This window comes from Triticum aestivum, chromosome 2A, assembly GCF_018294505.1.
Source record: "Triticum aestivum cultivar Chinese Spring chromosome 2A, IWGSC CS RefSeq v2.1, whole genome shotgun sequence".
NCBI lineage: Eukaryota > Viridiplantae > Streptophyta > Magnoliopsida > Poales > Poaceae > Triticum > Triticum aestivum.
The window spans coordinates 720,800,260-720,823,458 of NC_057797.1; the positions used below are offsets into that span (position 1 = coordinate 720,800,260).

General features: G+C 44.2%; 1 protein-coding gene across 1 annotated transcript; it reads right to left on the reverse strand.

Annotated features, from left to right (window-relative positions):
* Nucleotides 1–1,994: 1,994 nt before the first annotated feature.
* LOC123190537 (histone-lysine N-methyltransferase SUVR4) lies at nt 1,995–6,427 on the reverse strand. The gene is made up of 8 exons (XM_044603195.1): nt 5,982–6,427; nt 5,408–5,882; nt 3,756–4,777; nt 3,383–3,648; nt 3,199–3,265; nt 3,032–3,082; nt 2,453–2,552; nt 1,995–2,345 (listed from the first exon to the last, which is right to left on the reverse strand). Exons 1-8 carry the CDS (start codon nt 6,168–6,170, stop codon nt 2,278–2,280), a joined length of 2,238 nt encoding a protein of 745 aa, XP_044459130.1. The 5' UTR covers nt 6,171–6,427; the 3' UTR covers nt 1,995–2,277.
* Nucleotides 6,428–23,199: the final 16,772 nt, after the last annotated feature.

Below are 23,199 nucleotides of genomic sequence, written 5' to 3' on the forward strand. Positions count from 1 at the left end.
ATTCCTACCGAACAGAATTCTTCGTCAACTGGTTCCCACCTCTCATCATGTCCCTCTATTGATTTTTCCTTTCATTCAGTCGATTTTATTTCCACCATGCCATATTAACCACACCTTTCAAGTATGCCGCTCGATCACATTAATATAACATGTGATTACGACGCTTAATTTTATGCCATATTTTATCGCACCTTCACGTATGCCGCTCAATCACATTAATTTATCAAAGTTATGGAGATAAAAAAATATTTGGCCTCTGTGACAACGCACAGGCACATACTTAGTACTACATGAAAAAGACATAAGGTTTTGTCTGCATCTTACATCTGTCTCACTCCTAACTCGGTCCCTTCACTATTATTTTTTAGGTTTCCATTCCCTTTTGACTTTCACACTAATTTTTGGCAACCCAATAAACCAGATCAATCAATGGTACATCCATAAATTCACGGCCCATAAACTTTCTTACACTAGCCACAGTGAAGAGTAACATACACATATCCTTAGACTATGTTACTATCTTCATAGTGGGTAGTAACTTAAGTGTGGTAACATGCAAAGATTCATTTATTAGGTTATAGACTCATATTGCAATGGGACATGTGATGTTACAGTAACTAGCTAAGTTATTACAACTATCTCTCTCCTCATTAACTCATTGCCACATAAGCAAATTGGCTGAGTTGGACTCGATGTTACTGTTGAAATTACTCCCACTGTGGCTAGTGGTAAAATCTAACACCGGCCAAGCATCTTTTTTTCGTGGGGGGCAAACATCTTAATAACCCAATAAATAACAATAAATTCATGACTGTAAGTAAATAAATAGCAATCAGTCTTTTATCTTCAATAACCTAATAAAAAAGATCAGTCACGAACACATATAATCATATTTTGCTATTTGCTTGCATCAAGATTTGTCCCGTACTCTTCTCTTATTACGTTAAAAAAAATTACCCCATGACAATACACGGCACATATCTTTAGTAGTACAAAACAAAGGAAGCTAAGGTCAGATACAATTTTAGGCGCCCTGAAATTTGTTTGCATGGATATAAAACAATTAATTGTTTTAATATATTTCTTAATGAGTTTCCATCTTTGTAAATTTGTTTTGTTCATACATATCTATAGATGGATCACCATGTTGCAATAATGGGCTCATGTAGCAACAATATGCTCATGGCGACGGGGTTAGCATTTCTCGTCATACATACACAACTGCGAGATTTGGTGGCAGGTTCTTCACACCAGCTTAAGGCTTCAACGGCGACGACTGCGGCTTCGGGATTGGTTCTTAGAGGCACGTGCATGAAAACTTCTCACCTGTCATTGACAAGGCCGGACCGGCTCCGGTTCGGGAGCATCGACAACTACGCGTCAACCGGCTCATTCTAGTGACGGCAGTGGACGTTCAATCGCGCAAAAATCTCGATGTAATTTTGTAACACTGTTACGCCTAGCGGGATCAAAACTGACCCCACAGACCAACATTTGGCCTTTCTTTGCACTTTGTCCTCACTCGTGCAGCAGTTCTTTTCGCAGTTCTTTTCGAAAGGGCTCCCGGAAAAGGAGTTCCTAGTTAATATGAGTAGTCTATAGTTCCTATTAAGCCGGGCTCTCACAAGTTTTTACTATATTTGGGATGTTTTGTGCTTGTGGTTAACGTTTATAACAGATCTGACAACAATCCAAAAGGAGAGGTAGCACAAAAAACACAAGTAGGAAGGGAAGGAACCGGCACGGCCGCAGTGCAGGAGAGGGAGAATGTGCTGCTGCATGTGTTGCGTATGTTGTGGCTGTGCTACTCCTTAGGGGAGGGGTAGTGAGCTGAGTTACAACCAGCAAGTTTGTACTGGAGCACAGCAGCTGAAAGAAACGGTTTCAGTTTAACACCATACAAACTCAACCCACTAGGATTGTTTCTAGTTGAGTGCCAGGTGTAACATACAAATACCCATGAAATGTATATACACATCTGGACTAGTAGGTAGTGCATCTTGTTCTACTAATATTAAGAGCGAGCGAGGTCACTTGATCCATACACATTTTACTTCTACACAGAGGAGAGGAGAGGAGAAGAGAAGAGCCATCGTCTCCTCCGCCTTACCCTTACCATACCATCCATCACTTGTCCAAAATGCACACGCCAAACTACCTACCACATACATACATTCTTCCACCTGCAGCACCTTGCTTGTGACACTACTACTTGATTACCCTAGCTAGTTAGTTAATTAACCCTTCCTAAACAAGCAACCATCGCATCGCACCGCATCAACAACCTTCTAACACCTCAGCTCGTCCCGCGGTACCGGTAACTCTACTCCTCCTCCTCTCCTTCCCTGCAAAACAACCCAAAAACAATCAGTACTAGGTACGCCTTCAAAACAAACAAAATGCCAACACTCTTCCAGGACAGGCGATGACAAACAAACAAGCAAGCGCGTACTTAGGAGGTGACGCCGACCTCCCCGGCAGTATCTGCTTCCGCACAGGCACTCGAACGGCTTCATGGGCTGCCTCTCGTCGTCGAAATCGATGCCGTAGTCCTGAAACCAGCAAACAACATCTCACTAAGCATTTCTCTTCTGTTGCGGCTCTAGTGTCCAAAGTGTAAATATAATTTATTTTTTTCATCTTGCAGCAGAGACGCACTTTCTACTTAAAAGATAAGTACCGGTGGACGAAAACAAATTCTTGGGGATGGGATCAGTAAACGGAAGATAAAGCCAACAGTTGTAAACACATATGGTTGCGATCAGAGACATAGTACTGGCATTGAGGCGGTTATGTGAAGGAAATTCTACAAAGAAATTGATCACTGGATATACATGCATTCAGAGAGAAGACTTGAGAAATAGAACAGCAACCTCAACCTCACTTAGACAACAAAAACCTATACCATGAGATTCATTAACCTTTGCAAGTACACAGGATTTGGTAGTCTTGCTCACTGAGACATTTGTCTATATGAACAAAAGTTGCATACATGCTGCATCAATATCAAGAAACTATATAATGCACATACCCATGTCAGTTCCTCAAAAGCCTCCACCTTCTTGCTTGTGAAGAATGCAACCTGTTTTATGAACAGAACAAGAAAATAAAAATAAGATCATCACCTTGGTGTGCCCATCTTATGGTATTTTCAGGTACTGGTACGGGTACATAACAAAGTTGTTGAGTGTAGCTTACATGATAATACTGATGATCAGGAGTCTCCACTTCAACAGGAATCATGGCTAGATTTGCATCACAGCATCTACATGGAATGTTACAAGAAGTTTTTTTTTAAAGACAATTTAAAGTTAAGCCTCTTTCTCTTTGCTGTCATTTAAAATGAGCATCATAAACATGACTGTTAAGAACAAGCGCACACCTGTGGTTGATGAATCTGCCAACATTCCCATAGAATGTTCCATCTAGGCATAAAGCCTCTTCATCCTTCGGCTCCCCTCCAGAACACCAACCGGCATCCAAAAGTATTGGATGTGTATACCTAGCATTCTGCATATTTTGAATGGCCCTTTCATGCAGTTCTGTATTTGTTAGTATCTCCCCAGCATATTCACAAACAAAAGTGCCTTTTGGCAAATCATCGAGTGTGCGGAGCCCCCAACCCCTCCCTTCTTCGGCAAAGAACACCTAGTAGATAATGAAAGTACCAGTCAGGATGCTGCACACGGCAAATAAAGGAAATGTGCCATTATAGTGCCCCAACAGTCTACGTTTTCAAAAACATTAAATGTTACCTGCAGATTGCATCTTATGCCACGCTGAACCACACGGTTACCGCATTGCATGTTACAGCCACATTTGCTCCAGCATTCCTTGATGAATTTCCTAACAAGGTGGCCCCTGCAAGGCTCTGGTGAAGCTTTGTTTCTAGACCTCTCAAGCGGGCAAGTTTTACAAAACACCCTGTGATGTTCTTCTGGGAATCGGTTCATAGAGACACATTCATCAATGAATGCTGGCTTAACCAAACCGTCCAGTGTGTATGCATATTCACCCCCAGTTTCTCTTGCACAAGCACATGGTGCAGGTGCGGACAAGCAGTTGCCAAAGCATTCAGGACAACAGTCTTCACTGCCAATCTTTGCAAGAAACATGCTAACAAGAGCATTCTGGGATACAGCGTTTGTTGGCATATAATAAAAGGAAGGTGGGCATTTCTCTCTGCCAGATTCATCTGCAATCGATATCCTCACATTTTCTTCTCCCTTGGATATATCAGTTATGTCATGGATAGTCTTCGATACAGAAAGTGCCAAATGGTGTTGCTGGGCAAGGGTTGAATTTGCTGGACCACTCTCCGAGCCTTTCGAAACCAACGGTTCTCCTCTAGCTTTCCGTTTCCTACTTATAGCATTCTCTGACAAGCTGCCATTACCGACAGTATCTGATTGCGTATTATGCTCTGCAGTATGTTTAGTGCCCAGTTGCACAACACACTGGCACATCTCAGTCATGAGGCCGCGAATGGAAAAATCAGGAGGAAGAACCTTGTGAGAGCGAAGACATTTGTCCTCAACCATCTTTAAAACTGCTTCTAAAGCAGGCATGTGGAACTTTGATGGGTCTATACAGAATTTCAGAGACATCTTAACATCACCCCTAGGGGATGATGCTATATCAACATCTAAACAAGGTGCTTCCTGCACATTTCCATCTCCAGATCCCGTTCCATTGTTCATTGTGCTGTTTGCTGGCTCTACCGATAAAGTAGGCATTTCCCTATTTCTGCAATGCTGAGTTGTCCTGTTTTTATCACCTATATAAAGTTAAAAGTTCAAAAGAGTAAGACCATTGCTCAGAAGAAAAAAATAACAGCAAGATGTGATTGATTAAAGACTTATTTAACATGTTAAAGCAAAGGTTCAGCAGGTGGAACCTCAAAAGTGCAGAAAGCCTTATTTAACATGTTAAGTTACCAAGCAAAGGTTGCAACCAGTGTCGGGAGCAATTTTTGTGAATATAAGTGTCCAGATGAACAATATACAAAACTGAACCGGTCAATTGAAAGGTGTATGTTCTCTAAATGATGCTAGCAACCCCAACTTTATGCATGTGGAAAGGTATATCACAAATTGTATTAACAAATCCTGATTCTGTACTTAACATATCTTCAATGGTAGGGATGCTAAAGGACAAGTGGCTTACTGAACAGAAAGTGTATTTTTAAGCATGATATAAGGCCAGGATAGCACGAAGCGAAAATCCTTTCTTCTACTGTACAACATAAAGCACTACTGCTTAATTGGTTAAAACACTAAAATGACCACCCTGTGCATAGACAATGTCAAATGTCATGATCTGAAAATAAAAGACAGGCAATATGCTTAAAGTGTCGTCTATAGCACCGGGACAAAATGATGAATGAGTTCAGATTGTCAGTGCGAACCTTCTGAAATCTGTGTAGGAGTTTGTTCAGGCGGAGGCAATGCCAGAAACTCTGAGGAGGGCGCACTGCGCTTGCGCGAACGATGAATCAAGCCAGGTTGCACATTCAGACAGTCCACCGCATCCATGTCGACAGGTTCAGGCTTGGGCTCTCTCAGGAAGACAGGCTGCTGAAAATCTCCATCCATCATCTGCATCTGCATCTGCCTCCGCTTGCTCAGCGCTCTGGTCTGTGTAGGCGAAGCGGCTTGAGTTGGGTCAGGGCCAAGGGGGTTTGCTCTGGAACCAGTCCTCGAGCGTGGTGCGGTGATGCGGTTATCCGGGTCCTTGCGGACGACGGCGAGGGAGGTGGAAGGGCGCTGGTCGTCATCCTCCGGCGTGAACATTTCCGGCATGGTGCCCGTCTCCTCCAGCTCCAGATCGAGCTCCTCCTGCCCCTGCACCTGATCCCCGCCATTGGCTGGGCCGCCGTTGGCCTGAAAACAGAGCAACCATTTCATCAGCTCCTCCGACAGCGGGGGTTCTCGGTATGGATGGATGCCGGAAGGGGGGCAGGAAGGGAGAAAGGAAGGGACCTGCTCGTCGAAGATGGCGTCGGCGAGGGCGCGGTAGGACTCGGCCTCGATGAGCTGCCAGTTGTCGTCGTAGAGCTCGACCAGGCGCCTGAGGACGGGGGCGGTCTGCTCCCTGGAGATGCCGAGGAGCTTCATGGCCTTCACGGCCCGCCGTGCCCTCACGTTGCGGTTACCTCGGGAAGAGCCCATCTTGGATCCGCTAGGACCAGATCCGATTCACAGCGGCATCGCCATTGCTAGGGTTTGCAGGAGAAAGCTTGGGGATTGGCCTGGCTGGGGTTTCTGGGCGGTGGCTGGCTGGCTTCCCCCCTCACTTCATTGGCGATTCGTCCAGTGTCAGTCGCTCACACTGCCGGCTGCTGAGTGCTGATCGGTGGGTGTGGTCGGTGGAAGAAGACCAGAGGACGCCTCACTCCTTCACTGCCTACTCTGCTCGTCTTGCTCCTATCCTATTTTTTGTTTGGTTGTGTGGATAAAATTAGCCCATGTTGTGTTTGGTTAGAAGGATGAATCATTAGAGCATCTCCGGCCGTTCGGCCTCCCAGGACGCCGAAAAAGAGCCTCATGAGGGTGAGCCGGCGCTAGATTGGCGCGTGGGGGCGACCTAGCTCCCAGTCGTGGTCAATGTTTTAAATAGTGGGTTATGAAAAATAGCGGCGGACCTCCAAATCAGCTATAACGGAGCTATAGCGAGGTAAAGCGGCTATAGCGGGTTATTTATAAAGACGACCATTTAGTGGCACCCTACTAAAAAGGCTATAACGGGCTATTTAAAACTATGGTTGTGGCCCACAGGTCGCCTCGGTTCGGCGATGTTGCGTACGAAAATATGTACAAACTCGGTGACTTTTGCATGAACTCGGCGAAACTTCGTTGAAATTTGAACAGAAAACATCAAAAACATGCAAACTACGTCTGAACTACGCCTAAACTATGCCAAACTACGCCTAATTGCCATCGTCGTCGTCGTCAACATGCCGAGAAGCCTATAGAAGCGGGTGTAGTCGCCGCCATCGCCGCTGCCGTCGTCTACATGCTGAGAAGCCTGTAGAAGCGGGTGTAGTCGCCGCCGTCGCCGTCATCGTCGGGCGGCTGGCTTGGGCCGGCGCCGTCCCTGCTGCAGCCTTGGCCAGGGTCGCCGAGGCGTGGAGGCGCGCTGGACGGCCCGGCCTCGTCTTCCTTGTCGCTGTCGAGGACGATGACACTGCCCTCCTCGCACCCGCGGCGCCGGGCCTGGAGCTCCGCGTACGCCCGGCGCTGGCGGCGGACCTGCTCCCGGACGTAGTCCTTCTTCGCCCACTTGAGGGCGGACTCATCGTCGGGGGCTGCCATCTCGACGTGCTCCGGCTTCACTGGGAGCAGCCCCGGCTCGAGCTTCAGCCGGACCAGGCGAAGGGAGCGCCTCCCCGGAGCCGGAGCAGGCGGGGTGGGCCGGGCACCCTCGTTGATGACGAGAGCGCCGTTGCGGGTGCGCCGCCCGAGCGGCGTCTCCTCCGGCTCAGGCTTGACGGGGCGGAGCGCGGTCGGCGAGCCAGAGCCCGACGACGAGGACGACCCCGGCTCCATCCGCCGCGGCGTCCAGGAGCTACTGCGGCGATGAGAGTGATACGTCTCCAACGTATGTATAATTTTTGATTGCTCCATGCTATTATATTATCTATTTTGGATGTTAATGGACTTATTTTTACACTTTTATATTATTTTTGGGACTAACCTATTAACCGGAGGCCCAGCCCAAATTGCTGTTTTTTTTGCTTATTTTAGAGTTTCGCCGAAAAGAAATATCAAATGGAGTCCAAACGGAATGAAACCTTCGGGAGCGTTATTTTTGGAACAAACGTGGTCTAGGAGACTTTGAGTGGACGTCAAGAAACAATCGAGGAGGCCACGAGGCAGGGGGCGCCCACCCCCCTGGGCGCGCCCTCCACCCTCGTGGACCCCTCGTTGCTCCACTGACCTACTTCTTCCTCCTATATATATTCATATACCCCACAAACATCCAGGAGCACCACGAAAACCTAATTACACCGCCGCAACATTCTGTACCCAAGAGATCCCATCTTGGGCCTTTTCCGGAGCTCCGTCGAAGGGGGCATTGATCACGGAGGGCCTCTACATCAACTCCATGGCCCCTCCGATGATGTGTGAGTAGTTTATTTCAGACCTTCGGGTCCGTACCTAGTAGCTAGATGACTTCTTCTCTCTCTCTTTGGATCTCAGTACAAAGTTCTCCTCGATTCTCTTGGAATCTATTCGATGTAATCTTCTTTTGCGGTGTGTTTGTCGAGATCCGATGGATTGTGGGTTTATGATCAAGTTTATCTATGAACAATATTTGAATCTTCTCTGAATTCTTTTATGTATGATTGGTTTATCTTTGCAAGTCTCTTCGAATCATCAGTTTGGTTTAACCTACTAGATTGATCTTTCTTGCAATGAGAGAAGTGGTTAGCTTTGGGTTCAATCTTGCGGTGCTCGATCCCAGTGACAGAAAGGGAAACGACACGTATTGTATTGTTGCCATCGAGGATAAAAAGATAGGGTTTATATCATATTGCATTAGTTTATCCCTCTACATCATGTCATCTTGCTTAAGGCGTTACTCTGTTCTTATGAACTTAATACTCTAGATGCATGCTTGATAGAGGTCGATGTGTGGAGTAATAGTAGTAGATGCAGGCAGGAGTCGGTCTACTTGTCACGGACGTGATGCCTATATACATGATCATGCCTACATATTCTCATAATTATTCACTTTTTCTATCAATTGCTCGACAGTAATTTGTTCACGCACCGTGATACTTATGCTATCTTGAGAGAAGCCACTAGTGAAACCTATGGCCCCCGGGTCTATTTTCCATCATACAAGTTTCATATCTATTTTATTTTGCAATCTTTACTTTCAATCTATATCATAAAAATACCAAAAATACTTATCTTATTATTATCATCTCTATCAGATCTCACTCTTGCAAGTGGACGTGAAGGGATTGACAACCCCTTTATCGCGTTGGTTGCGAGGTTCTTATTTGTTTGTGTAGGTACGAGGTGACTCGCGCGTGGTCTCCTACTGGATTGATACCTTGGTTCTCAAAAACTTAGGGAAATACTTACGCTGCTTTACTGCACCACCCTTTCCTCTTCAAGGGAAAACCAATGTAGTGCTCAAGAGGTAGTAAGAAGGATTTCTAGCGCCGTTGCCGGGGAGATCTACGCCAAGTCAAGACATACCAAGTACCCATCACAACTCTTATCCTTCGCATTACATTATTTGCCATTTGCCTCTCGTTTTCCTCTCCCCCACTTCACCCTTGCCGTTTTATTTGCCCTCTTTTCCGTTCACCTCTTTTTCCTTCTTGCCTTCTGTGTGCTCGTTCTTTTTGCAATTTGTTGCCATCATGTCTAAAATTGGGGAGGTTGTCATTGATAAGGATAGTAATATGGAAAACTTTGATGCTATTGATGATCCTCTTGAAAATCCTATTATTTTGCACACTAAAAAGTTTCGTATTGGCAGCGGTAATATTATTGGGAAGGGAGTTATTCAAGATTTTTTTACTTGTGTCGGTGCTTTGCCCACTATGAGTGGATCTATCCTTCATAAAACTAGTAGTCTCGCAGATGCTATATCTTTGCTCATAGTTGAACTCGAGAGACAATTTTTACATATGCATCCTTCCATACAAAGGATTTTCCTAGAATTTTTTAATATTGAGCATTCCTCTATTAAGCGAGCAGCGACCATCTTTTTAGCTCATGAGTTCAGATTTATAATAAAAGAGGCCAATGAAATTTTTGCGCATTATAGGGTGGATGCCGACCGTCCTCCCATAGAAGCAATTCTTTTCTATCAAGAAGATATTATGCATTTACGATCTTTAGATCATGTTGCTTTTAATGAAAACCTTAGAAAAAAAGGTTCCTACCGATGCTCTTGTTAATAGGATCTCTGAACTTAATGATAATTTTGCCATCCAGAACAATGGGCTAAGTTTTTTCCTTGAACAAAGACTCGTGACTTTTTGCCAAAAGAATGCTTATAATGATGAATTGATTGTGCAATATGAGGGGCCAAAGGAGGAACCAATACCTCCCGAGCTTGATCTTGGGGACTTTTGTCCCATTAAATTTAGTCCTTTTGATTATTTTTGCTTGCCACAAAGGAAGCCTGCTGCTGAACGTAGGGAGTATGAGATGAGCTTTTGCGATTTATCTTATCATTATCATGGCAATACCTAGGTCTATCCTTGCTTTTATGCCTAGCTAGGGACGTTATACGATAGCGCTTGTTGGGAGGCAACCCAATTTTATTTTTATTCCTTGCTTTTTGCTCCTGTTTAGTAATAAATAATTTATCTAGACTCTGTTTTGGTTGTGTTTTTTGTGTTTAGTTAGTGTTTGTGCCAAGTAGAACCGTTGGGAAGACTTGGCGAAAGTCTTTTTGATCTTGCTGTAAAAAACAGAAACTTTAGCGCTCACGAGAATTGCTGCCATTTTTTATTGGAGAGTGCTATTTAGTTAATTGTTTTTGCAGATGATTAATAGATAAATTACTCACGTCCAGCAATTTATTTTAGAATTTTGGGGTTCCAGAAGTTTGCGTTAGTTACATATTACTATAGACTGTTCTGTTTTTGATAGATTCTGTTTTTCATGTGTTGTTTGCTTATTTTAATGAATCTATGTCTAAAAGAGTTTATAAACCATAGAGAAGTTGGAATACAGTAGGTTTAACACCAATATAAATAAATAATGAGTTCATTACTGTACCTTGAAGTGGTGTTTTGTTTTATTTCACTAACGGAGCTCACGAGATTCTCTTGTTAAGTTTTATGTTGTGAAGTTTTCAAGTTTTGGGTAAAGATTTGATGGATTATGGAACAAGGAGTGGCAAGAGCCTAAGCTTGGGGATGCCCATGGCACCCCAAGGTGAAATACAAGGACACCAAAAAGCCTAAGCTTGGGGATGCCCCGGAAGGCATCCCCTCTTTTGTCTTCGTTCAACGGTAACTTTACTTGGAGCTATATTTTTATTCGCCACATGATATGTGTTTTGCTTGGAGCGTCTTGTATGATTTGAGTCTTTGCTTTTTAGTTTACCACAATCATCCTTGTTGTACACACCTTTTGAGAGAGACACACATGAATGAAGGAAATATGCCCTAGAGGCAATAATAAAGTTATTATTTATTTTCTTATTTCATGATAAATGTTTATTGTTCATGCTAGAATTGTATTAACCGAAAACTTGATACATGTGTGAATGCATAGACAAACAGAGTGTCACTAGTATGCCTCTACTTGACTAGCTCGTTGAATCAAAGATGGTTAAGTTTCCTAGCCATAGACATGAGTTGTCATTTGATTAACGGGATCACATCATTAGGAGAATGATGTGATTGACTTGACCCATTCCGTTAGCTTAGCACTTGATCGTTTAGTATGTTGCTATTGCTTTCTTCATGACTTATACATGTTCCTATGACTATGAGATTATGCAACTCCCGTTTACCGGAGGAACACTTTGTGTATTACCAAACGTCACAATGTAACTGGGTGATTATAAAGGTGCTCTACAGTTGTCTTCGAAGGTACTTGTTGAGTTGGCGTATTTCGAGATTAGGATTTGTCACTCCGATTATCGGAGAGGTATCTCTGGGCCCTCTCGGTAATGCACATCACTATAAGCCTTGCAAGCATTGTAACTAATGAGTTAGTTGCGGGTTGATGTATTACGTAACAAGTAAAGAGACTTGTGGGTAACGAGATTGAACTAGGTATTGAGACACCGACGATTGAATCTCGGGCAAGTAACATACCGATGACAAAGGGAACAACGTATGTTGTTATGCGGTTTGACCGATAAAGATCTTCGTAGAATATGTAGGAGCCAATATGAGCATCCAGGTCCCGCTATTGGTTATTGACCAGAGACATGTCTCGGTCATGTCTACATTGTTCTCGAACCCATAGGGTCCACACGCTTAAAGTTCTATGACGATTGGTTTTATGAGTTTATATGTTCCGATGTACCGAAGGTAGTTTGGAGTCCTGGATATGATCACGGACATGACGAGGAGTCTCGAAATGGTCGAGACATAAAGATTGATATATTGGAAGCCTATATTTGGACATCGGAAGAGTTTCAGGTAAAATCGGGATTTTACCGGAGTACCGGAGGGGTTACCGGAACCCCCCGGGGGCTAATGGGCCTTGTTGGGACATAAGGGAAAGAGAGAGGGGCCGATCTAGGGCAGGCAGCGCGCCCCCTCCCTCTGGTCCGAATTGGACTAGGAGAGGGGGGGGGGCGACGCCCCCCTTTCCTTCTCTTTCTTCCCCTTCCTTTCCCCCTCCTAGTAGGAGTAGGAAAGGGAGGAATCCTACTCCTACTAGGAGGAGGATTCCTCCTCCTAGCGCATCAATAAGGGCCGGTCGGCCTCCCCCTTGCTCCTTTATATACAGGGGCAGGGGGCACCTCTAGACACACAAGTTGATCACAAAGATCTCTCCCAGCTGTGTGCGGTGCCCCCCTCCACCATAATCCACCTCGGTCATACTGTAGCGGTGTTTAGGCGAAGCCCTGCTGCGATAGCTTCATCAATATCGTCACCACGCCGTCGTGCTGACGAAACTCTTCCCCGAGTTCTACTGGATCGTGAGTTCGTGGGACGTCACCGAGCTGAACGTGTGCTGGACGCGGAGGTGTTGTATGTTTGGTACTGAGGATCAGTCGATCGTGAAGACGTACGACTACATCAACCGCATTGTCATAACGCTTCCGCATTTGATCCTGTGTGTGCGTAGGGAAAATTTTGAAATTACTACGTTCCCCAACAGTGGTATCAGAGCCTGGTTTTATGTGTAGATGTTATATGCACGAGTAGAACACAAGTGAGTTGTGGGCAATACAAGTCATACTGCTTACCAGCATGTCATACTTTGGTTCGGCGGTATTGTTGGATGAAGCAGCCTGGACCGACATTATGCGTACGCTTACACGAGACTGATTCTACCGACGTGCTTTGCACATAGGTGGATGGCGGGTGTCAGTTTCTCCAACTTCAGTTGAACCGAGTGTGGCTAGGCCCAATCCTTGAGAAGGTTAAAACATCACTAACTCGACAAACTATCATTGTGGTTTTGATGCGTAGGTAAGAACGGTTCTTGCTCAGCCCGTAGCAGCCACGTAAAACTTGCAACAACAAAGTAGAGGATGTCTAACTTTTTTTTTGCAGGGCATGTTGTGATGTGATATGGTTAAGACATGATGCTATATTTATTGTATGAGATGATCATGTTTTGTAACAGAGTTATCGGCAACTGGCAGGAGCCATATGGTTGTCGCTTTATTGTATGCAATGCAATTGCCCTATAATTGCTTTACTTTATCACTAAGCGGTAGCGATAGTCGTAGAAGCAATAGTTGGTGAGACGACAATGATGCTACGATGGATATCAAGGTGTCGCGCCGGTGACGATGGTGATCATGACGGTGCTTTGGAGATGGAGATCACAAGCACAAGATGATGATGGCCATATCATATCACTTATATTGGTTGCATGTGATGTTTATCCTTTATGCATCTTATTATGCTTTGTTTGACGGTAGCATTATAAGATGATCTCTCACTAAATTTCAAGATAAAAGTGTTCTCCCTGAGTATGCACCGTTGCCAAAGTTCGTCGTGCCGAGACACCACGTGATGATCGGGTGTGATAAGCTCTACGTCCATCTACAACGGGTGCAAGCCAGTTTTGCACACGTAGAATACTCGGGTTAAACTTGACGAGCCTAGCATATGCAGATATGGCCTCGGAACACTAAGATTGAAAGGTTGAGCGTGAATCATATAGTAGATATGATCAACATACTGATGTTCACCATTGAAAACTACTCCATTTCACGTGATGATCGGTTATGGTTTTAGTTGATATGGATCACGTGATCACTTAGATGATTAGAGGGATGTCTATCTAAGTGGGAGTTCTTAAGTAATATGATTAATTGAACTTTAATTTTATCATGAACTTAGTCCTGGTAGTATTAGCATATCTATGTTGTAGATCAATAGCTTGCGTTTAACTCCCCTGTTTATTTTGATATGTTCCTAGAGAAAACTAAGTTGAAAGATGTTTGTAGCAATGATGCGGATTGGATCCGTGATTTGAGGATTATCCTCATTGCTGCACAGAAGAATTACGTCCTAGAAGCACCGCTAAGTGCCAAACCTGCTGCAGGAGCAACACCAGATGTTATGAACGTCTGGCAGAGCAAAGCTGATGACTACTCGATAATTCAGTGTGCCATGCTTTACGACTTAGAACCAAGACTTCAATGATGTTTTGAACGTCATGGATCATATGAGATGTTCCAGGAGTTGAAGTTAATATTTCAAGCAAATGCCCGGATTGAGAGATATGAAGTCTCCAATAAGTTCTATAGCTGCAAGATGGAGGAGAATAGTTCTGTCAATGAGCATATACTCAAAATGTCTGGGTATCATAATCACTTGACTCAACTAGGAGTTAATCTTCCTGTTGATAGTGTCATTGACAGAGTTCTTCAATCACTGCCACCAAGCTACAAAAGCTTCGTGATGAACTATAATATGCAAGGCATGAATAAGACAATTCCCGAGCTCTTCGCGATGCTAAAGGCTGCGGAGGTAGAAATCAAAAAGGAGCATCAAGTGTTAATGGTTAACAAAACCACCAGTTTTAAGAAAAAAGGGTAAAGGGAAGAAGAAGGGGAACTTCAAGAAGAATGGCAAACAAGTTGCTGCTCAGGAGAAGAAACCCAAGTCTAGACCTAAGCCTGAGACTGAGTGCTTCTACTGCAAACAGATTGGTCACTGGAAGCGGAACTACCCCAAGCATTTGGCGGATAAGAAGGATGGCAAGGTGAACAAAGGTATATGTAATATACATGGTATTGATGTGTACCTTACCAGAGCTCGCAGTAGCACCTGGGTATTTGATACTGGTTCTGTTGCTAATATTTGCAACTCGAAACAGGGACTACGAATTAAGCGAAGACTGGCTAAGGACGAGGTGACGATGCGCGTGGGAAATGGTTCCAAAGTCAATGTGATCGCCGTCGGCACGCTACCTCTACATCTACCTTTGGGATTAGTTTTAGACCTAAATAATTGTTATTTGGTGCCAACGTTAAGCATGAACATTATATCTGGATCTTGTTTGATGCGAGACGGTTATTCATTTAAATCTAAGAATAATGGTTGTTCTATTTATATGAGTAATATCTTTTATGGTCATGCACCCTTGAAGAATGGTCTATTTTTGTTAAATCTCGATAGTAGTGATACACATATTCATAATGTTGAAGACAAAAGATGCAGAGTTGATAATGATAGTGCAACTTATTTGTGGCACTGCCGTTTGGGTCATATTGGTATAAAGCACATGAGGAAACTCCATACTGGTGGACTTTTGGAATCACTTGATTATGAATCACTTGGTACATGCAAACCGTGCCTTATGGGCAAGATGACTAAAACGCCGTTCTCCGAAACTATGGAGCGAGCAACATATTTGTTGGAAATCATACATACTGATGTATGTGGTCCGATGAATATTGAGGCTCGCGGCGGGTATCATTATTTTCTCACCTTCACAGATGATTTGAGCAGATATGGGTATATCTACTTAATGAAACATAAGTCTGAAACATTTGAAAATTTCAAAGAATTTCAGAGTGAAGTGGAAAATCATCGTAACAAGAAAATAAAGTTTCTACGATCTGATCGTCGAGGAGAATATCTGAGTTACGAGTTTGGCCTACATTTGAAACAATGCGGAATAGTTTCGCAACTCACGCCACCCGGAACACCACAGCGTAATGGTGTGTCCGAACATCGTAATCGTACTTTACTAGATATGTTGCGATCTATGATGTCTCTTACTGATTTACGGCTATCGTTTTGGGGTTATGCTTTAGAGACGACAGCATTCACGTTAAATAGGGCACCATCAAAATCCGTTGAGACGACGCCTTATGAACTATGGGTTGGCAAGAAACCAAAGTTATCGTTTCTTAAAGTTTGGGGCTGAGATGCTTATGTGAAAAAGCTTCAACCTGATAAGCTCGAACCCAAATCGAAGAAATGTGTCTTCATAGGATACCCAAAGGAAACTGTTGGGTACACCTTCTATCACAGATCCGAAGGCAAGACATTCGTTACTAAGAATGGATCCTTTCTAGAAAAGGAGTTTCTCTCGAAAGAAGTGAGTGGGAGGAAAGTAGAACTTAATGAGGTAACTGTACCTGCTCCCTTATTGGAAAGTAGTTCATCACAGAAACCGGTTCCTATGACATCTACACCAATTAGTGAGGAAGCTAATGATGATGATCATGAAACTTTAGATCAAGTTACTACCGAACCTCGTAGGTCAACCAGAGTAAGATTCGCACCAGAGTGGTACGGTAATCCTATTCTGGAGGTCATGTTACTTGACCATGATGAACCTAAGAACTATGAGGAAGCGATGATGAGCCCAGATTCCGCAAAATGGCTTGAGGCCATGAAATCTGAGATGGGATCCATGTATGAGAACAAAGTGTGGACTTTGGTTGACTTGCCTGATGATCGGCAAGTGATAGGTCTCCAACGTATCTATAATTTTTGATTGTTCCATGCTATATTATATCCTGTTTTGGACATTATTGGGATTTATTATACACTTTTATATTATTTTTGGGACTAACCTATTAACCGGAGGCCCAGCCCAGAATTGTTGTTTTTTTTGCCTATTTTAGGGCTTCGCAGAAAAAGAATATCAAACGGAGTCCAAACGGAATGAAACCTTCGGGAACGTGATTTTCGGAACGAACATGATCCAGAGGACTTGGACCCTACGTCAACCAATCAACCAAGAAGGCACGAGGTAGGGGCGCGCCTACCCCCCAGGCGCGCCCTCCATGTAGGATCGAAAGTATGTCTAGAGGGGGGTGATTAGACTACTTGACCAAATAAAAATCTATCCTTTTCCCAATTTTAGTCTTTGGCAGATTTTAGCTATCTTAGCACAAGTCAAGCAATCTTAACACAATTCAAGCAAGCATGCAAAGAGTCTATGAGCAGCGGAAAGTAAAGCATGCAACTTGCAAGAATGTAAAGGGAAGGGTTTGGAGAATTCAAACGCAATTGGAGACACGGATGTTTTTGTTGTGGTTCCGATAGGTGGTGCTATCGTACATCCACGTTGATGGAGACTTCAACCCACGGAGGGTAACGGTTGCGCGAGTCCACGGAGGGCTCCACCCACGAAGGGTCCACAAAGAAGCAACCTTGTCTAACCCATCATGGCCATCGCCCACGAAGGACTTGCCTCACTAGAGGTAGATCTTCACGAAGTAGGCGATCTCCTTGCCCTTACAAACTCCTTGGTTCAACTCCACAATCTTTGTCGGAGGCTCCCAAGTGACACCTAGCCAATCTAGGAGACACCACTCTCCAAGAAGTAACAAATGGTGTGTTGATGATGAACTCCTTGCTCTTGTGCTTCAAATGATAGTCTCCCCAACACTCAACTCTCTCTCACAGGATATGGATTTGGTGGAAAGAAGGTTTGAGTGGAAAGCAACTTGGGGAAGGCTAGAGATCAAGATTCATATGGTAGGAATGGAATATCTTGGCCTCAACACATGAGTAGGTGGTTCTCTCTCAGAAAATGTGTATTGGAAGTGTAGGTATGTTCTGATGGCTCTCTCCTCGAATGAAGAGTGGGTGGAGGGGTATATATAGCCTCCACACAAAAACTAACCGTTACACACAATTTACCAATCTCGGTGAGACCGAAGTGAAAACTCGGTCAGACCGATTCAGCAAACCTAGTGACCGTTAGGATTTTCGGTGGGACTGAGATGCAACTCGGTAGGACCGATATGGTTAGGGTTAGGGCATAACGTAATCTCGGTGTGACCGATTACACAAACTCGGTGGGACCGATTTTGGTAATAATCTAACCAGAGAGTTGGTCAGGTAAACTTGGTGGGACCGATCGCTCATTTCGGTGGGACCGAAATGTTACGAAAGAGAAAAAGAGAGTTTACATTGCAATCTCGGTGGGACCGATCGCTCATCTCGGTAGGACCGAAACGTTACGAAGGGAAACAGAGAGATTACAACCCCATCTCGGTGTGACCGAAATCCCTATCGTGAGACCGATTTGCCTAGGGTTTGTGGCAGTGGCTATGACATTTGAAACTCGGTGGCGCCGGATAGAAAGAATCGGTAGGGCCGAGTTTGACTTTTGGTTTAGGTCATATGTGGGTGTGGGAAGGTATTTGAGGGTTTTGGAGCATATCACTAAGCACTATGAAGCAAGAACCTCATTAAACAACACCTCATCCCTCCTTGATAGTATTGGCTTTTCCTATAGACTCAATGTGATCTTGGATCACTAAAATATAAAATGTAGAGTCTTGAGCTTTGAGCTTGAGCCAATCTTTTTGTCCTTAATATTTTGAGGGGTCCACATTCCTCATCCATGCCATGCCATTCATTGAGCTTTTCTTGAAATATTAATCTTGGAATAGCATTAGCTCAATGAGCTATATGTTGTTAGGAATTACCAAAACCACCTAGGGATAGTTGCACTTTAAATCTCCCCCTTTTTGGTAATTGATGACAACATATAGATCAAAGCTTCGACAAATGATAATAAGAGTGAAATATATTGTCGCTTTGAGAAGTATGTGAAAAGCAAGAGCTCCCCCTAAATTTGTGCATAGTTTATGGTTTGCTTTGGACTGCAAATGCACAAAGAGTTAGGCTCATGGATTACTCTTCCATGTCACATACATCTTGGTGGAGCCCTCAAAATGATAATAATTAAATGCATGCACTCATCACCAAGCATTATATAGGGATAAAAGGATAATGTCATCCAACAAGCATTAATGTAGCATATGATCAAACACATGATCATCCAAGTATCACAAAGACAAAAGGTATATCAAACAAGCAAAGCAAATAAAGTTCAACCACCAAAGCAAGAGAGAATAAAAGGCAACGCTCTCTCTCGAAGCCTATGATCTATACATTTTTCTCCCCCTTTGGCAACAAGTTAGCAAAATGTTCCTAGAAAATGCATAGCACTAGATCGTCTCTCAGGCTTGGTCTTCAGGTGGTGGTGTCCGGATAACTCCAAGAACGAAGGCTTCAGTCGAAGTAGATGGAGCTGATGGAGTAGGTGCTGGAGCTGGTGGCACTGAAGCTATAGCTGGTGCAGATGACGTGACTCTGGTGTCTGGAACAGGCACTGCAAGAGACCTGTGAGCTCTAGGCACTCTGGCAAATGCATCAGTGGTTGTCTTGCCCTTCCTCTCCTGCATATCATCTTGAAGTTGCTCCACAACAGACTGAATCTCAGTTACCTTCACATCCAAGTCATAGAATTTTTGCTCCACAATCCTTTCCAAGCTCTCCTGGTTTTGAGTCAGGGTGGCCAGTTCCTTCTCAATCCTCAGAGTGGATGCAATCAGGTAGCCAAGCTGATCTTGCTTGCTCTTCAGGAGATATTGAGATGCTTCTTCAGTAGTTGGCATCCTTGCAGCCTTTTTAGCTTTTGCCTTCTCCTTCTTGGCTTGTGCGTGCACAGAAGATGGTTCATCCTCATTCATAACCACAGTGTTGTCCCCGAAGTCTAGATAGATAGGCATGCGCTCCTTGTCCAGCAGATATGTACCAGTGCCCATCTTGGAGTTGATTAGCTCCTAGATCTGTGGGGCATACCCACAACTCCTCTTCTGATCTGCAGCTGTCCTCTTGATAGTTTCAACTATTAGGCTCATGACTTTGAACTTCCGTGGGACATCAAAGATGTGAAGCAAGTTAATTGCATGGCCTCTGATCATCTTGTGATCACCTGACTTTGGTAAGAGAGTGTGCCTGAGGATCCAGTTGATGGTTGGAAAGCCTGACAGAAGGTAATGTACAGATCCAAACTTATGTGTCTCAAGAGCAGCATCCGGGATCTCCTTGTACATGTGTGCCATTGTGTTGTGATCCTTCTTCCTGTTGGCATAGACATCCAAGTCATCTTCACTCTCTTTTTGGGCATTGATCAACTTCGCCCATTCAGCAACCGTGGACTGGTACCTCATACCTTTAGACATCCAAACAATCCTTCCATCTGGGTAGAAATGAGCTGTGGAGTAGAACTGCATGATGAGCTCACCATTCCATTTTGTGAGCTTCTGAGCCACAAACTCATCGACTCCACAAGCCTTGAAACTGTCATGTACACTTGGATAGTGATCCTCATTCTCCTTGATGTAGTCCCAGTTGACCCATCTCATGTCACACACTATGGGCTTCTTGTCAAGCAACACTGTCTCATAGAAGTCCTGTTGTTCCTTTGTATGGAACCTGTAGTCCACAACAGTCCTTCTCCTGGTGGCATATGGATCAGACTCTCTCCATAGCCTCAGACCCGAGTCCTTCCTGATCTTCATGTTCTCAGCAACTGGATGAGCATCATTGTGATCTGGGATTTTTGGCTTCAGCTTCCTCAAGACATGTGGCTCATCATCTTCTTCTTCCATTTCAGCTTCAGGCACTAGGGCCTTGTTCTTTTCCTCAGTAGGGATGTTCCTGGTGCTCCTCTTCGGTTTTGGCTTTGGAGCTGGAGCAGCAGCCTTTGGAGCAGTCTTAGGCTTAGATGGAATAGCCCCTGCCCTGATGGCATCACCCATAAGCTTCTGAGCTTTGGGTGCTGGTGCAGCATCTTCTTCCTCTTCTTCTTCAGAATTTCTCATGATTGAGGATCTCCCAAGCACTCTGGCAGTGGTCTTCTTGACCCTCTCTTTCCTCTTCTTCTCTGCCACAACCTGCTCTTTGGGTGCAGATGCCAAAGTCTCTTGATTAGATGCCCGGCCTTAGACATTGGAATTCTCTTGGCAGGAACCTTTTGCTTCATGCCTGGCTTGGTGGCAGCAGCTGTGCCATATTCCTTCTTCAGGACTTTTCTCTTTGAGGTGGTTTCTTCTTCCTCAGCCACATAGTCCTCATCCTCTGACTCTGAAGTTCTTTTCTTGCTGGCCCTGGTGGCAGCTTTGGGTAAGTTGCTTGGGGTGCTCCTGCTGCCATCATCTAAGCTGCTAGAGGGACTAGTGCCCTCACTCAAGTGAACCTGCTCCTCTGACCTGTTCTGGCTGTCACTCTGATCAGACATATTGCAAACACTGACAACATACCCTGTGAATAGATATAGATGAGATAGAGTGGATAAGCATCACAAAATGCAGAGGTTTTTGCAAAAGAATGAGTCAAAAACTTAGTTTTAGTTTTCCACAGAAAGCATTTCGAATCAACCGATTTGTAAACTCGGTGATACCGAAGCAGCTGTTGGAACCTAAACTAGTGAACTCGGTCAGACCAAGTCACCGAGACTGCTAGGGTTTCACAAAGTCCTGAACTCGGTCACACCGATTTGCAATTCTTGGTCAGAACGAAAATTACATGCGCAATGGCCTGAGCCAAATCGGTGGTACCGAGTTCCACAACTCGGTGGGTCCGAGATGGTTTCGGCGGAAACCTAACCCTAAATTCTCAATTCATGACTAAACTACGGAGTGTTTTGACTGGATAAGAATGATCTCAATCGTGGCAAGATACATGGCGAACACAATGTGCTAGGAATCAAATGGGGGATAACACAGTGATCGAGTTTGTACCCTAGTTCGGCGGAGAACTTGCTACGGCGGCAACAGCGGGGATGATTCTCGTTGACGGCGGTGGAGACCAGTGGTAGGAGGCGGCTGGCGACGAGGAGGACAATCCGGAGACCGTGGAGGCAGAGCGGGCTAAGTGCGGGTCTAGGGGATTCGGAAAGTTTTCCAAAATTTGACATGTGGATATATATAGCCCGACCCTGTCGGTGTGACCGAGTGGAACAACTCGGTGGCACCGAGATTCATAACTGCAAGTAGTTACTGAAACTTGGTGTGACCGAATGGTTTGAATCGGTTGCACCGAGGTTGAAAACCTAGATTGACTTAGTGATCTCGGTATGACCGAAATGGGTGAATCGGTCAGACCGAAACGCACAAAGAAGTTTTGGAAGTTTAAGTCTATACGAATCGGGAACTCCGAGTGCTCCTCACACAGAGTGGTTTGAATCTGACTTGATCAAATTTTGTGATGCAACATGAATAGAGTTTGAGACAAGGAAAGCATAGATAGCTAGAGAAGGTTCTTAGGCATTCTTGTCCATGCACTTGGCCAAAAGAAAAGGAAACCAATCAATCAAAACAACAAGTGGATGTCCTCGAATGAGTGAATTATGCGACCAACATGCTCACACAATAAAATGGCAAATGAAATATGTGGCAAAGCATGCACAAACAATTCTAGCATCTATCAAGCAATTGGCGATGACTAGGTCATCTATATATGAGTATATTGACTTAGGAGTCAAATGAGAACATTTGATCATAGGTCATACTCATCGTTTAAGCACAAGTGGGGTTACCACTTTTACATAAAGCGTTCTTGTGTTCACACCATTAGAGTTGCTTTAACTCAATTGTTAGAGTAAAGCTCCCCCTAGATGTTAGATCCCCCCTAAGAGGGATGAACTAACCTTGGGTTTTGTCAATGATGACTTCATGTAGGTGTTGAAGATGTGGATGCTCTATGTTGAGGTAGATCATTTGGAGCTATCCTTTGGAGTGAGTTGCACTTTCAATACCTACACGGGTTAGTCCCACAAGGAACAAACAAGGGTATCCATAGACATAGAGTGATGCACACACAAGATGATGTCTATGAAAGCTTTAGGTTACCTTGTCCCTTGTCTTACCAACGAGAGGGTTTGTGACTCCTTGAACTAGTGCAATATGTGGAAGTTGATTGCACTTGTTCTTGCCAAAATGATAAGAGTGAAGTACATTGGCGGAGTCACCCTCAAGAACTCTTCTAGTTCTTCTTCTTCGGGATCCACACCATCTTGATGGGAATACTCGGAGTTGTAGTTGTACTTGATGAAGTGGAACTTGATGTAGTCTTGAGAACCCACTTGACCAAGGCCTTATGAGCTTCTTCAAATGCATCAATTTCCTCTTGAAGCTTGTCCTTGCCTTTTTGCTTGTGGTCTTGTGGTGGAAGATCATCTTGAGCTTGTGTCCCTTTGGATGAAGTAGGATCATACTTCTCTTGTTGAGGAACAAACTTCATCTTGGGGTATTGATCTT